This window comes from Pseudonaja textilis, chromosome 4 (assembly GCF_049901715.1).
Source record: "Pseudonaja textilis isolate UNSWEBS1 chromosome 4, rPseTex1.2, whole genome shotgun sequence".
NCBI lineage: Eukaryota > Metazoa > Chordata > Lepidosauria > Squamata > Elapidae > Pseudonaja > Pseudonaja textilis.
Genome location: NC_141993.1, coordinates 1860724 through 1876642, shown reverse-complemented (window position 1 = coordinate 1876642; position 15919 = coordinate 1860724). Strand labels below are relative to the sequence as shown.

General features: G+C 38.4%; 1 protein-coding gene across 5 annotated transcripts in view; it reads right to left on the bottom strand.

The window, feature by feature from the left end:
• Positions 1 to 15919, bottom strand: part of JMJD1C (jumonji domain containing 1C) — a 115458-nt gene that overhangs the window by 38352 nt on the left and 61187 nt on the right. For all 5 annotated transcript variants that reach the window (XR_015743388.1, XM_087932093.1, XM_026714579.2 and 2 more), the window contains exon 3: positions 15350 to 15463. Coding sequence is in view for 1 of the 5 variants with exons in the window: in XM_026714576.2 (XP_026570361.2) it covers positions 15350 to 15463 (114 nt within the window). In the remaining 4 variants the exon portion in view is untranslated. The remainder of the gene's footprint in view (positions 1 to 15349; positions 15464 to 15919) is intronic.

Genomic DNA, 15919 nt, shown 5'->3' with positions numbered 1-15919 from the left:
CCTGTGGGCCAGATCCAAACACATCACGGGCCTGACACCCCTGCTTTAAAGATGTAAAATAGTAAAGGAAAGGAGGGAGATTTACTCCACTTCATTAGGTACTTTTTATAAAGTAGGCTTTATTATTTAATAATTTCTTCATTTATTTACTGGCAGAGCTTATAAGCTATATGTAATCAGCTTATACAACTACTTAATACGTAATTGGGATTAAAATAATACAAATCAAATTTACAAACCAAATTGTATATAAAACTGGCAGACATATTCAGAAGAATAAATTCCTCAGGATAGACAAGAGGGTATAGACACAGTATATGTTTGGGTAAGCAAACCTCCTTATTTAACAACACTGAAATATGAATTTGTCGGGATTTTTTTTAATCTACAGTTGGATTTGGATTTTACTCTATATTTATAAATTTTCCCTGAGCTATTGTCTCCAGTTGATAGATCTGGGGTTCCAGCAAAAAATAAAACTCATAAGGTTGGCATGAAGAATGGAGACTTACAGATATGAAGTAAAACAGAAATGGGAATGGCTAACTCATCACACTTCATTTAGCCTTCAATGAATAAGAAGCCTGCTGTCAATCTCTCTTTTAAAGAAACTTTATTAACGTTCTCTAGTTTGTTTTATTTCTGTTAAGTTTCAAATGGAACATATCTGCTGGGCAACCTATTCCTTCTCGATTACTCTCCATCCATATTTGAAACTTGACACAGTGGTACATACTTATGTCCAAATCTTAATAAGAAGTAGTTGTGATTACCTTGTGCTATAGGTTATAAAAGCAATTTCTACGTTAAATACTAATACCAAATAAAAAGGTGAGAACAGTTTCAAAACTATCTGTAGACTCAAATAAACCAACTCTGTTTATACTATCAAAAGTACACAAGCTAAACTGCTATCATTAGCAAAATGTGAAAAGAGGGTGTATCAATGATTTCTGGCGTTTTATCCAGCTTTATCTCATCTCTACTAAAGTTTAGAAGAAAGAAATTGCCTCCTCCACTAAGATGAAAACTGAATTTATATATTTTTTAAAATGTTCTACATCCCCTGGACATATGACATGGACATTGACTGATCATAACTGATCCTGGATAAAAAAGCTCCCCCACCCCCAAAAAAAGAAGTAGTAGTACCTGGAATGTCTCAGGTACTTGAAAATATTTTAATGGTATTTACAGAATTAAGATTAAAGTTTATTCTCCACACACTAAAATCTGCAAAACCAATAAAACACAATAGTTCTCAACTTACAACCATTCATTTAGGGACCGTTCAAAGGTATAGTGGCACTGAAAAAAGTGACTTCCAATCAGTCCTTGCACCTACAACTGCTGCCCCCAGTCATGTGATCAATATTCAGGCACTTGGTAACTGGCATGAATTTATTTATGATGACTGCTACATCCTCAGATAATTTTATCACCATGTGTGATCTTCCCAGCCAGCTTCCGACAAGCAGAGTCCAGGAGGAAACCAGATTCATTAGCATTTTGTATTTCTAGACTACCCATATCCTCCAAAAAGAACTCTGAATGGCCGCATGATTCACTTAACTAAAATAATTTGCTTAACAACTGTGACATAAAAGGTTGTAAAACTGGGTATAACTCACTTAACTGACTTGCTAAGCAATGGAAATTCTGGTCTCCATTATGGGCCTAAGTCCAGAAGTACCTGTAAAAGGGGACATCACCTGGATCTCCCAGGTAGAGCAAACTGGCTAGACTGATTCCAATGGGAGAATGCAGTCCTGCACGTAAGTAGGTGACAAGCCACAGTAATGTACATCTAGGAACAACATTGGTGAATGCTGGTTGGTTGATATCAATGTTCAAGCCAGTCTTAAAAGTTCAACAACAGCTGTTGCCTGTCTGTGATCCCAGCACATAATAATGGTATCTGGTTTGTGGAATGCAATTCAGCACCTTAGATTTCCAACAGTTAGTTAGTGAGATACATGGCAAATTTTATTAACCTGTAATTATGCTGTTTGTTTCCAACTACTTCTGGCTTCCTTTTCTCTTTAATTCTTGAAAGTATATTCCATTAAAAAAAAAACAATTCAAAGGTATACCAATGTAGCACAGTTATGTACACAAATAAATGAAAATTCAATTTGCATTGTACAGTAAACTGACTTATTTACTGCAAAATTATTGATACAAAATTATTTGAAATCCAAATAAGATGTTAAAAAATTCAGAGATACAAGCAGACTACCAATACATTTTATATACTTTAAGATTATATGTTTCGTTATAGTCATGTCTCAGTCCTGAGTGTATATAATTGTAAGTCTTATTTCTTATTTTCAGAAAGAGGTCTTTGCTGTCACAGAGGTCAGCAACATATGTCCTTCCCATCTATAATCTTTTTTTCAGCTTAAAAATAGAAGATTTAAGTCAAGAAATAAAATGAGAATTACATTCCTTACTTTCATACTTTCACACAATGAAATATAAACTTTTTTGCCCATGACGAATAACCAAAATGCAGTCAGAATTTCAATACCAATATAATAATTTTGTCAAGATCAAAGTGTGCTTTTGCTGCTGCAATCATTATTGCTTTTCAGCTTGCCAACAAACCAGGTGGGACGGAAGGGGGAGATGGAATGTAGGCTCCACTCATCAAGAAGACAACCGTGAGACCCAAGGACACTTCGGCAGGTGCTTGCCAAATCCAAAGACTTTTTCTCATAATAATACAATGAGACTCAATTGGATAATGGGACCTGCTCTAATGGGGAGGGGGAGGGAGAAGCTTATAGTTTAATTACGTGGGTTTGTGCAGCAATGAGCTAGATCTGGGTTTGCCCTCAACAGTGCCGAAATGATGTACTCAATAAAGTTTTGAGTTCAGGGAATGGATCCTCTTGACCGTGCTTTCTTTGGTTGGGTTCACCAGTCAAAATGTTGATGAAATTCTTTTAAATCAGGGAACATTTGCATTCAAATGTAGTTCTCTATATAGTGAAAACTCACAGTGTTCTTTTAGAAGCAATATTTATTTTTGCAGGAAAGCTTAAAAAAAGAAATGCTCTTCTGGATTTTAAACAATAAATATTGAACACAAAAAATAAATAGAAACAATTTATATTGGCAGTCTATGAATGGTGTCTATCATCCAACTTACAGAAAAATCAGCCAATGGGTCCCTCCCATATTGTATAGCAAGCAACAAAGCAATAACTAGGCAAAAAAAGGGATTTTTTGCAACATGCCTGCACAGTATGTCAGCAGGAACTATAAAGGAACAAAGTTTATTTCAAATTTCTATTGTTGCTTTTGATGAACAGTTGAAATATTTCAAATTTGTTCCATCAGATCACATTTCTCAAAGAACATTTAAATGAAATATTTGGTCCAAGTGTGGAGCAGATTTTTCTCATTTTAAACACACACATAATAGAATTCAGGAGACTTGTGAGAACTTTACACACAGAAAGGTAAATATACTCATTTTGAGAATCCCTTAGATTTTCTCTGTATATGTTTTGCAGAAAGACTGATTGACTACCTGATTAAAGTATAATTTATAACTTGCCCATATATCTTCAAATAAAAAAATAAAATGTAGCAATTAAATGCAAATCAACATCAAACTCAAAAAATTAAGTACAAAAAATAGAACAAATATGGAATCCATTATAAAATCCAAATAGCACCTATAGTGAGTCAGCTGGAGCTGAATATATATTGAAATCAAACTGTTAATTTATTTCTGGATTTGTAGCAATGTACAAGTGGGGGCATATATTTGAGGGATGGAGAATTCCATAAAATGGCAGTTATTAGAGAGACAGTTGGCCATCTTGTTCATGCCCTATGAATGTTCAAAAAGCACTTTCGTGATGACTGGACTAGATAGACAGATTATATTGCAGCAAGGCACTGGCTGCTATAGCCTGGTGCTATGCCATTTGGGCTTTAAGAATAATGATGAATTCAGTCCTGAAGTGTACTGAATGTCAATGCAACAACTTTAATATAATTCTATAATGATGGGGGCTAATAAATAATCTTGCCACCAGTATTTTTTTTTAACCAGCTGCAGCTTCCTGGCCATTCCAAAATAAACCCCACGCACAGCCTGTTGCAATAGTCCTAGTATCGCCCAGGCACGGGTTTATTGAGATCAGGATATACTGGTGCAGGTAGCATTGTAAATCAAAGCTGTCCATGGTCTCCCCTGCCATCTCCTGTTTAAGCAGCAGTGAGGGCTCCAGGAGGATCCCAAGTCACACCTAAACTCCCACACCTCCCTCACTGTGGTGCGTTAAAGTAACGCAGCAGGTTCCCTGAAGGAAGGTGCACATTCTAAGGAGTGGGGAGGGCGAGACAAAAGAGACCTTCTGGAACTGAGTCACGGGAAGAGGAAGAAATCTAGGATTGCCACTCCCCAGAATCTCCCAGGGTATTGGATCCACTCCAAGATGCGAGTTCAGAGGAGGATGAGTTTGAGCTTGCAGAGAAAGGCATAGAGTCGAGTATTGGTCAGGATCAGGGCTCAAAGAATGCTAGCCTGATGGAGCAGCCTTAGCTGGGTTGATCAGAGCAGGCTGAGGGTGGAGAGCTGTGGCAAGGTGGCCAGGCAGCTCCAGTCAGGGAGTTGGAGCTGCCGCCCTTAGCAATGAGGAAGTGTTAAGAGTCCACACCTCATCCTGATCTAAGGACACATAGAGCAAGAGGAGACAGACGGAACGCCAGTCAACTAGACTACTCACGAGGAGGCAACCTTGCTTCTCATGAAGGATTGCACCAGCATTGCCTACTTAGCCCCACCCTGAGGACTTGAGTGTTGCTGGAGCAACGTCCCAAGTTCTGTGCCTTATGTCCTCCCTGTCTTGTATCCTGGCTTGTTTGACCTCTGGCCTGCTTTCCTGGACTTCGTGTATGCACACTGGATTCAGTTGCCCAGTGACTCTTGCTGTACTGAGCTTGAAATCCGGACCTGCGGAACAGGGGTGCAGCTTACTACCAACAGAAGCAACAGGATAAAACAATCAATGTTAATACTAAAATTGATCGGAATTAACAAAGATGGTAAGTGAGCAGGGAAGAGGTGGGTCCTGTCTTAGTCCATTAACCAGCTCCAGAATGACCCTCCCTCCAATCAGGGCCTCGGGTCAATTGGCACAGCCAAAAGACTACGTGTGGATGTCACCTTGAAGAGCACAATTTTCCAGAGGGAGAGCCACAGAGGGGGGGGGAAAGCTCTTTTCTATATGCTGTAAGCAAATAAAATGTAAACTTTTGATAGATGATGTTACAATGTTCTTTGGTTGGGCCTGCCATCCACCCAGAGAAATTATAGGATCACCTTTTTTTCAGGGAGAACACATGTCTATTGACCACTAAAGTTCCATCTTGGTAGGAATTAATGTAAGTCTGTTTTGCCCCATCCTTTCTTACATAGTGTAACTTTCAATTATTTTATTTTCAAAATACTGGTTCCTTTTCTCTATTTACTTAAAAAAAAAGATGTTAAAAAAGTTCTAACAGCATATCAATTCTATTCTAGCAACCTACCACCATCCTGAAACACTCCCAGAAACATAGGTTGGCCATTTTGATGAGTTTTTAAAATAATATAGCTCTTTCACATTTTTAACAGACTCAGGCCAGATTTTAAGGCTTGGAATTTTTTTAAAAAACTAGGATGTATTACACTATTTTGTTCTCATTTGAATATATCAAACAGAGAGCCAGTAATGGTCTAATGACTAAGGATAGAAACCAGGAAACTGTGAGCTCAAGTTTGCTTTAGACTTGAAATCCAGCTGGGTGACCTGGGGCCAGGCCAATTCACCTCTCAGAGTTGTTGTTGTGGGGAAAATGTGTGTTGGATACGTTTTTTTGACTTGAATTATTTGTAAAAAATAACAAAGGTGGGCTATAAACAAGAAAACAAATAAAAATAAACAGAATAGTTACATGTATGCATAACAATCCTGAGGAACTGCTATCAATTTTTATTTCCTATAATTTTAAACACAAATTTAAAGTCTTCTAGGAAAAAATTAGCTGACCAAAACTGCAGTAATAAAAGACCAACATCCCTATTTCAAAATGAGTGACTTAATCTGATGTATTTATTATCTCATGGAAGTGATAGAAAAGAATAAAGAACAAGATTAAAGATGAACTGATAAGATGCAGATATCATTCTTCAAATGATATTTCAAAATCAAAACTTAGTATGAACAGAAAGTAATTTTGCCCAGGAGCACTGAAATATCAACTTTAATTGGAGAAAGAAATTATGTACTGAAATTCTATATTTTAGTGCATGTTTTCAAAACAGTAACGGTTAAATTTCTAAATTCACAAACTGCAGCAGGAAATAAATTCCCAGTAATGCAGACTTCACTGTTTATATCCAGGAAAACCATGAAAAGAATAATTTGTCTTCCTGTGGCAGTTTCTCCCCTCATATACATGAAATGGAAGGACTCCCAGCCTTTATGAATGCTGCCAAGAAATAAAGCTAAAAGTCTCTACATGTAGAAGCACCTTCCCATTTCCAAGGTTCTTAGCCAAGGGAAAATGGTCAATGATTCAAGACTACATGCTGCCGCCCACAAATTGCATAGCCGTGTTTGTCTAGAACTGCTGAATCAGATAACACAATTCTCTATTAAGAAATAGTCTGAACCTACTGCAGGTTTTATTTATGTGTCCAGTGTTTCAAATTACCTTCAACATCTAAAAGAAAAAAAAAACTTCAAAACTCAAAACTTCATATTTTTGTCACACCAGAGCTCAATAGGCAATCACAGTTCTCCACAATTTTACCTTTTGTTCAGTAATTTATTTGACCGGGTATTCCCCAACAGTTGACTCATGGTGTCATCTAGAGCTGTGTTTCTCAAGCTCAGCACCTCTAAGATGTGTGGGCTTCAACGCCCAAGAAACCCCCGGTCAGCCTGGGAGTTGGTCCATACAACTGAGTTGCTGAACTTGAGAAGTGTTGAACGAAGGACTTTTGAGTTTTAGGGAATTTTAGAGAATAAGACTCTAAAGAAAGGAAGCTAACCATTACAGGAAGCCCTCAACTTATGACCATTTATTCAGTGACCACTAAAAAGTCTCTGAATGAAGAGACTTATGACTGGTGCTTGAAATTATGGCTGTTGTAGTGCCTCTGCAGTCAACGTATTATGATCTGAGTGGGTTCTTGGCACTTGTGAAGGGTTAACAAACTGTTTGTGATCATGTGATAGTCATTTACAATCTTCCCTGCCAGTTTCCTCAGAAAGCCAACAGGAAAGCTGGCAGGGAAGGTTGCAAGACCCTTTTCCTGTCTCTGTTACAGTGAGCATAGCGTGCCAGTTCCTCTCCCCTCCCTGGGTTAGAAAGTTAGACTTTCTATCCTAGGGCAGAGGGAGGGGAGGTGATATGTTGTGGTGGAGAAAGGAGTTTTTTTGGGGGGGGGAGAAACGGACTTGTGCGTTGCACAGGAAAAAGGAAGCTTGAAGGGCTTCCTTTCTCTAGCACAGTGAGCTGGTTCCACCTTGCACCCAGAGGGGAGAAGGAAGGCCCTTCTCTGGCCCAGTGCAGGCAATTCCTTCTGTGCACGAAGCAGTTAGTTACCTGCCCTGTTTCAGCAGGAATATCTTTTCCTCTGTTCATTTAAGCAGCTGCGTGATTGTTTAGCAACTTCCATCTGGAAGGACTGGTTGTTGAAAGAGATGATGGTTGTTCTTGAAAGAAATGATCACATGGGTGCCTCGCTTAATGACTGCAATGAATTAGGACCGTAACAGGCAAGGTCCATTACAGTTCTAAGTCAAGGAGTGCCTGTACTTTTGCTTTTCACACTACTATACCTACCTTTTTAGTGTAAGAAACTTTATAATGCAATGTACTATGTATTTATATATGGGGTGGCTAAATTGCATTTTCAACTGTTTTCTCAGGAAACGCCTCTTCTTTAAAAAATATTCAGAAGACCTTATTGCATCCCAAACAAATGGCTGTCCAATCTTTTCTTGAAGACCATAGAGAAAGGAAGAAATTTCTTTGTTAACATTATTGTTTATTTGCCGCTTACCAAATCTTCAATAGATCACTAGAGATGTGCCATGTTCCTTCCTGCTTCAAATGTTCTACCATCATCCCAGTGCTAAAGAAGCCCCAAGGAACTGAATGACTACAGACCAGTTGCTCTAACATCTGTAGAGTTGTGAAAATATTTGAAAGACTTGTACTGTCCCACCTGAAAACCATCATGGATCCACTGTTAGATCCCATGCAGTTTGCATACTGAGCAAATAGATCGACAGATGATGCTGTTAACATGGCTCTGCATTACATCCTACAACACCTTGAATCTCCAAAGACCCACGCAAGGGTCCTCTTTGTAGACTTCAGTTCAGCATTCAATACCATCATTCCAGACACTCTTCTAAGTAAATTAAACCAACTAGTGGTACCTGAACACACTTGTAAGTGGATCATAAGCTTCCTAACAGACAGGAAGCAGCAGGTGAAGCTAGGCAGAATCACATCCGATACCTGTACAATCAGCACAGCTCCCACCCACAGGGCCCACCCAAGGCTGTGTCCTATCTCCACTTCTCTTCTCCCTATAAACCAATGACTGCGTCTCAAATGGTCCATCTGTTAAAATAGTGAAGTTTGCTTATGACACAACAGTGACTGGTCTCATTTGAGACAACGATGAATCTCCATACAGACAGGTTGTACAACTTGCCTCGTGGTGTAACCTGAACAATCTGGAACTGAACACACTCAAAACATTAGAAATGATGGTAGACTTTAGAAGAAACCCTCCTATACTACCACCTCTTACCATACTAGACAACATCGTATCAATAGTAGAGACTTTGAAATTTCTAGCTTCTACTGTATCACATGACCTAAAATGGACACCTAACATCAAAAACGTCATCAAAAAAGCACAACAAAGAATGTTCTTTCTGCGCCAACTCAGAAAGCTCAAACTGCCCAAGGAGCTGCTGATACAGTTCTACAGAGGAATTATTGAGTCTATCATCCGCACCTCTATAACTGTCTGGTTTGGTTCTGCAACCCAACAGTACAAACACAGACTTCAGAGGATAATTAGGACTGCAGAAAAAACAATTACTACCAACCTCCCTTCCATCGAGGACCTCTATACTGCATGAGTCAAAAAGAGGCCTGTGAAAATATTTACAGACTCCTCACATCCTGGACATAAACTGTTTCAACTCCTTCCCTCAAAACGACACTATAGAGCACTGCACATCAGGACAACTAGACACGAGAAGTTTTTTCCCCAAAGCCATCACTCTGCTAAACAAATAATTCCCTCAACACTGTTCAACTATTTACATAGTGTGCACTACTATTACTGTTAATTTTCTCATCACTCCTTATCACCCATCCCCTCCCACTTGTGATTGTATGACTGTAACTTTGTCGCTTGTATCCTTATGATTTATATTGACTGTTTCCTAGTATGATTTGATTGTTGATTGTACCCTATGACTATCATTAAGTGTTGTATGTTATGATTCTTGATTCTTAACTATTGTTATCTTTTCTTTATGTACACTGAGAGTATTTACACCAAGACAAATTCCTTGTGTGTCCAATCACACTTGGCCATTAAAGTATTCTACTCTACTCTACTCTACTCTACTCTACTCTACTCTACTCTACTCTACTCTACTCTACTCTATTTCTATTCATTTTACAGGTAATTTTAAATTTAACCAAAATAAAGGGAGTTAATTGGTATAGAGATTAAAACATCAGGTTACAAAGCAGGAAACTTTGTAGTTTCACAAAAGAACTATAAAGTGATAAACACTGCATTGGTTTCCAATTTCCTTCCGAATCCAATCTCAGCTGCTGGTAATGACTTACAAAGCCCTACATGGCCTGGGTTCTTTGAGGGACTGCCTCTCCCCAATCACACCTCAATAGATCTAGCAGGAGGGTCATACTGCAAGTCCCATCAGTTAGGGAGTCATTTGATAGGATCTAGAAATGCTTTTTCTGCTGTGGCACACCTCCTTTGAAACATCATCACCCTGGAAATTAGATTGGCCCCAACTTCTTATCCTTTTGAGAGACCTGGAAAACAGTTTTTCCAATAGGCATGGGCACCAGAGAACATGGCAGAGCCAGCACAATGCTATTGTCAGATGTGATTATCTTGTTTCCTTGAAAATAAGACCTAGTCTTATATTTTTGGGGGGCTCCAAAATAAGCACTAGGGCTTATTTTTTGTGGAATATGATGATCAAGGTGATCAGCTCGGCTAGGCGCCCCAGCCCCCCGGGGCGTGCACAAAAGGCAGTGAACACGCGGGAACAACGTTGTCCGGCAGCAGCTGCAGGTGAGCTGATTACCTGTCCAAGCAGTAGATGGAGGCACGTAATCCGGACACACCATGTGGACCATGGGAAAGCTGAGAGTTGGTGAGCCGGAGCAGCCTGGTGGCCGCAGGAGGATTGTCTTCGCTTGGTGGCACTGGCAGCAGATAGAGGCAGACGCACAGGGAAGGCACACAATCCGGATGTGCTGTGTGGGCCACAGGCAAACTGAGAGACAGTGGGATGGGATGGTGACTGTGGGAAGCTCATCTTCGCATCTCTCAGCTTACCTGCAGCCCGCATGGCACATCAGGATTGTCTGCCTTCTTCCCAGCACTTCTGCCTCTGTCTCCTGCCGGTGCTGTTGCACAAAGACAAACCTCCCATGGCCACCTGTCCACCTATCTCTCAGCTTTCCCGTGGCTACCCCACCTTTGCCTCCTGCTTGGACAGGTAATGAACTCACCTCTGCTGCAGCTGGACACCGTTGGGTTCCCCGTGTTGCCGTCTCCTGTGCTGGCCACACCCACTGCCTCCACAAGGGCTTATTTTGGCTTATATAAGGCACTTGTGTAAAAATCAGGCTAGAGATTAAGTTTCAGGGAAACATGGTACCTTAACTATGAATGGTTTTTGTATGCTTTTATATTGTTTGTACAGTTTTTATTCTGGTTATATTGTTTTAGCTATTTGCCATCAATCCAGAGTTTATTGATGGGTGGGCTTTGTACATTGGAGTAAATAATATAGCAAATGGAAATTTAATTAATGGAAGCCCATAATTCTGGGGACTGGGAATGGTAAAAATAGCAAGAGAGGAAATAATTAAGTATTTAGCATGCTTCTCCAGACCTATTAATCCCTCTCAGAAATATAGGGACTTAATCACACTCAACAGATGGTTGCTGATGTGCTATCTGCTATCTCTATTCAAATCAGCTATCCAGTTTGCAATTATACCTCTACGTGAAGCAGCATAGAAACAGCAGTAGTGAACAATAAACAGAACAATCTTACACATCGTTGAATGTTGTTCTCCTTATTCTTTGCCTCCCTTTCAGGTCATGGTTTCCCACTGCAGCACATTGGAGGTGATGAGTCATTTACCAGATACAGCCACAAAATTCCCACTAATCACTTCATTGTGACAAGGAGAAAAGGCAAAGTAGAAATAAAAATGAAAAAGGAACGTGGGAAAAATATCAATAACTTGCACTATACCAATGATTCTATCCTGATAATTAAAAATGCTAAGGATCTTCAAACACTTCAAAGAATAGCACTTGGTTGAACAACCATGTAGGTCTTGGAAAAGATATTCAAATGCTGTGATGTGTCTATACTTAGAGATCAGGATTGTGCAAATCATACTGTTCCCCTATGACACTCTATGGAAGCAAAAAGTTGGACTTCAAATAAGCAGAATAGGAAAGGCATTGACACCTTTGAACTTTGGTGTTGGAGAAAACTGATGGGATCATTGAACAAAAAACCCAGAATGGTCACTTGAAACACAAATGACCAGGCTCAAATTATTCTACTTTGGATACATTATGCAAAGACCTAGCTCTTTGAAGAAGACTCTAATGCCGGGAAAGGTGGAAGGAAAGAGAAGAACAGAATAACTGTTCAAGGTGGATGGAGTCAGTTACACTGACAATGAGAACACAATTGAGAGACCTGAAAGAATCTGGATAATCTATGTGACTGCAAGGAGTCAAAACCAACTTGATGTCATGTAATCAATCACTCCTATTTCCATTATCACAAGGGCAATAGTTATACTCACAACTGAACCAACAGCAGACAGCTTTCCATGTGAAAGACATAACATAAAATCTCACATGATTTCATTGTATTTGCAAATATTTGCTTTGCTTTTTCAAATAAACGTAGAACGTCAGGCTAAGAAAAAGTTCTCATTATCACCAATGGAAGGGTGTTTTTTTTTCTACACCTAAATAATTGCAAGTGGGGAAACAGGATTTTTGCAAAAAGGATACAATTGGAGACATTAAGTTTACGGACGATGTGAAGAAGGGAAAATACAGGGTTGTGAAAAAAAATAGTTCATATTTTTATGCTTGTTAATTTTGAAAAATTAACTTGGCATAAAAAAGAATTAATCAACTACCACGAATACTTACTTCCCTCCATTGAGAAAGTTGTACATTTACTGCCACTCTGCTTGCTGTTTTTAACTCCTTAGCAATTCAAAAAAAAAACCCCCAAGCTGTTATTTTAGCAAGAGCAAGAGCACTTAAGACTTTACAGCCTCCTCTAAGTTGTTTACGGAATCAGCATATTTCCCCCTACAATCAGGGTCCTCATTTTACCCACCTCAGAAGGATGGAAGGCTGAGTCAACCTTGAGCCTGGTGAGATTTGATCTGCCAAATTGCAGGCAGCTAGCTGCAGCAGAAGTAGCTTGCAGTACTGCACTCTAACCACTGCACCACCGAGGCTCTTTTGCCATAAATACTAAATTTATTCAAGTGTTTAAAATAAATGTCAACTATTTTTTCTGAAAATTATACTATTACCTGGTCACCTTCCCACTCATTTACCTGTTGATACTCTGAAAACAGTAACAAAAAGCAAAAGCAAACAAATCTGTAACATGATGGTGAGTAGGGTTGTACTCTGTGGGATCTAAACAGGTTTTTCTTTGGCAAGCCTTGTTTTACTATGTGTCAATTATTTTTATTTTGATTATTGTTTGTATCAAGTTGCTTAGAATAGAAATTAACCTGTCAACATATAACTTTTCAAATCTCATCTTTTTTTGATGTTATTATGTTGGTTACATTCCAGTCCTCTGGCACAGCTTGATTTGAAGGACAACTTATGTGCCAGCAACTTCACATCTGAATTCTTTAAAAACCATTCTATGAATGACATTTAAGACCAGATGATTTGTAACAGCATAGCTGCTCAAGAGTTTTGGTCCATCCAGTTTTGGTCACATTACAAAAAAGATGCTGAGACTTTGGAAAAAGTGCAAAGAAGAGCAACTCAGATGATTAAAGGCAACAAAAACATATAAGGAATGGTTGTAGGAACCGGGTGTGGTTAGTCTAGAGAAAAGAAAGGCTAGGGGTGACACGATAACAGTATTCCAGTATTTGAAGGGCTGCCCCAAAGAGGGGATCAACTTATTCCCCAAAGCACCAGAGGGCAGGACAAGAAACAATGGATGCAAACTAATCAAGGAGAGGAGCAACCTTGAACTAAGGAGAAACTTCTTAACATCCAGGACAATCAAACAATGGAATAGCTTGCCGTCAAAAGTTGTAGGCGCTTCATCACTGGAGGTTTTTAAGAAGAGACGGGAAAGTCACTTGTCTGAAACGGTCTAGGGTCTCCTGCTTGAGCAGTGGGCTGGACTAGAAGACCTCCAAGGTCCCTTCCAGCTCTATTCTAATTGAGTGGACCTTCTCTTTTTCTTTCCACCTCAGTTTGATTTAATCGTTTTGATTTGTTTCTCAAGAAACTTAATATAGATGCAGGTACTTGCATTGCATATTTTGCAGGAGAAACAAAACTGACTGCATGTATCTTCAGGACATCTGAATTAAGAAAAAGCTAGAGCTATGTTCATGTCAGATGACGGCAGGTAGTTCTTTATATACTGGACCTGGAGAGTAGAATAGTACCCACATGTACCTTTGATTCATGGCATTCTATTTGGAAAGAACGACTAATGCTACTTTCTTTTTCTTCCCTTCTAGGTTTTCTTACCTATCGCTCTTTCGTCTTTTGTACTGTCTTTGTGTTTCTTTGCACGGTCCTTTATTTTTAAACACTTCAACAATTGTAAACTACACAGAGGTTGCAGAAATATACATTTAATAATTATTTGTGCTCAAAGAAAAAAATGAGGGATTTTCCAAAATAAGTGTTACATAAAACTTGCTATATTATATATTACGTTGTATTATGCTAATGATTTAGTTAATAAATATTATAATTATATTAATATGTTTAATATATTATATTATTATATATTACATGCTTAAATATAGAAACTTGTTACCATATTTATAGTTTGATGAAATCATACATCTAAACCATGTCATTCACCTTATTGCACAGTCTAACATAACCCACATTAACAAGAATTACCAGCCTCCAAGCTGCACGTATGATGCTATGATATCACTGGACGCTTCTTCCTTCCTAGCCTCCAACAATAGGAAAAATCAGTTCATGATGGGCAAGAGTTAATGAATTTCAGGAAAAGAAATAGGTCCATTAACTTCACGGAATGCCCTCACTGAATTCAACTCATAAAAAATAGGAAATAACACTGAACTCTTAAAATGTTGCTATGACAATTAGAACATAGTGTTTGTTTAGAACAGTGTCCATGAACTGTGCACTATTAATTTGATGACCCTAATGAGCTTTGAAAGACCAATTCGATCAATATGCCCTATCCAAGAATGCGTTTAAGTACTCAAGCCCTCACAACAGCTATTCTTGATGGCAAATGTAAAAATGTAACCTTGTGCTATTGTGCTCTTTTGAAAAACAATCCATTGAATTGGTAGCCCATGTTCTGATCAAGGGGGACTGGCGATCAATCCTCTTAAGCTGTTTATACAATTATAAACAACTTAAGAGGATTCACTCTCATATCTCACTTAACAGGGTTACTGTTGTAGGAAAAATAGGATAAGGAAGACGTATTAACTATACTTTAAAGTTTAACTATAACTTTAGAATAGAATAGAATGCTTTATTGGCCAAGTGTGATTTGTCTTTGAATTTGTCTTTGGTGCATATGCTCTTAGTGTACATAAAAAGATGCTATTTATTTAAAAGAATAAAAAAGGCAGGATATAAATAAACAATACTATTTTCCCAAAAGTATCAACTTTTGAAAGAATATACCTCCAGTCTCTAATGATTACAAATGATTTTTCAATATAATACAAAAGACACATTACATGTTTTTAATTGAGGTAATTTAGATTTAATAACTTTTAAAACTCTTACCTGATAGGGCTGAAAGGCACTATCCTCAGATAAGAAATCCAGTTGTCTGTCCACAAGAAATTCAACCGCAGTAATAGAACTGTATACACTTTTCCCAACCAAAGGTTTAAAAGTCTACGGACAAAATAAAACACAAAAATATAAATGTCTTGCTTGTTTAAAGTTCAAAATATTCTATGCTCTATTTTGTTTGATAAACACAAAACAACTATCTATTAGAACACAACATACTGGAGATCAGGCTACTTTCATTCTGACTGTGCAATTTTGATAAATCAGTCCTTGTTGAGCACCACCTTGAGCTGAGTCAATCTAAGGAAGTAATAACTACAGATTTCATGGATTTATTTTTAATGCTAGTTAATTGCACAATCTTGGAAATTGGAATTGGAATTTTCTAGCTTCATTAGTGTGGTAATAAATAATGTTTGTCTTTGAAAACTTCTTCCTATACTTCTCACCACATTGGCTGAGTTGCTATTCAGGAGCTATGTTGTGAAATGACCCATCCATTGCTCTTTCTTTAGAGTGTTTTCTTCCATTCCTTTTCCAATCTCTCTAAAATCTTTC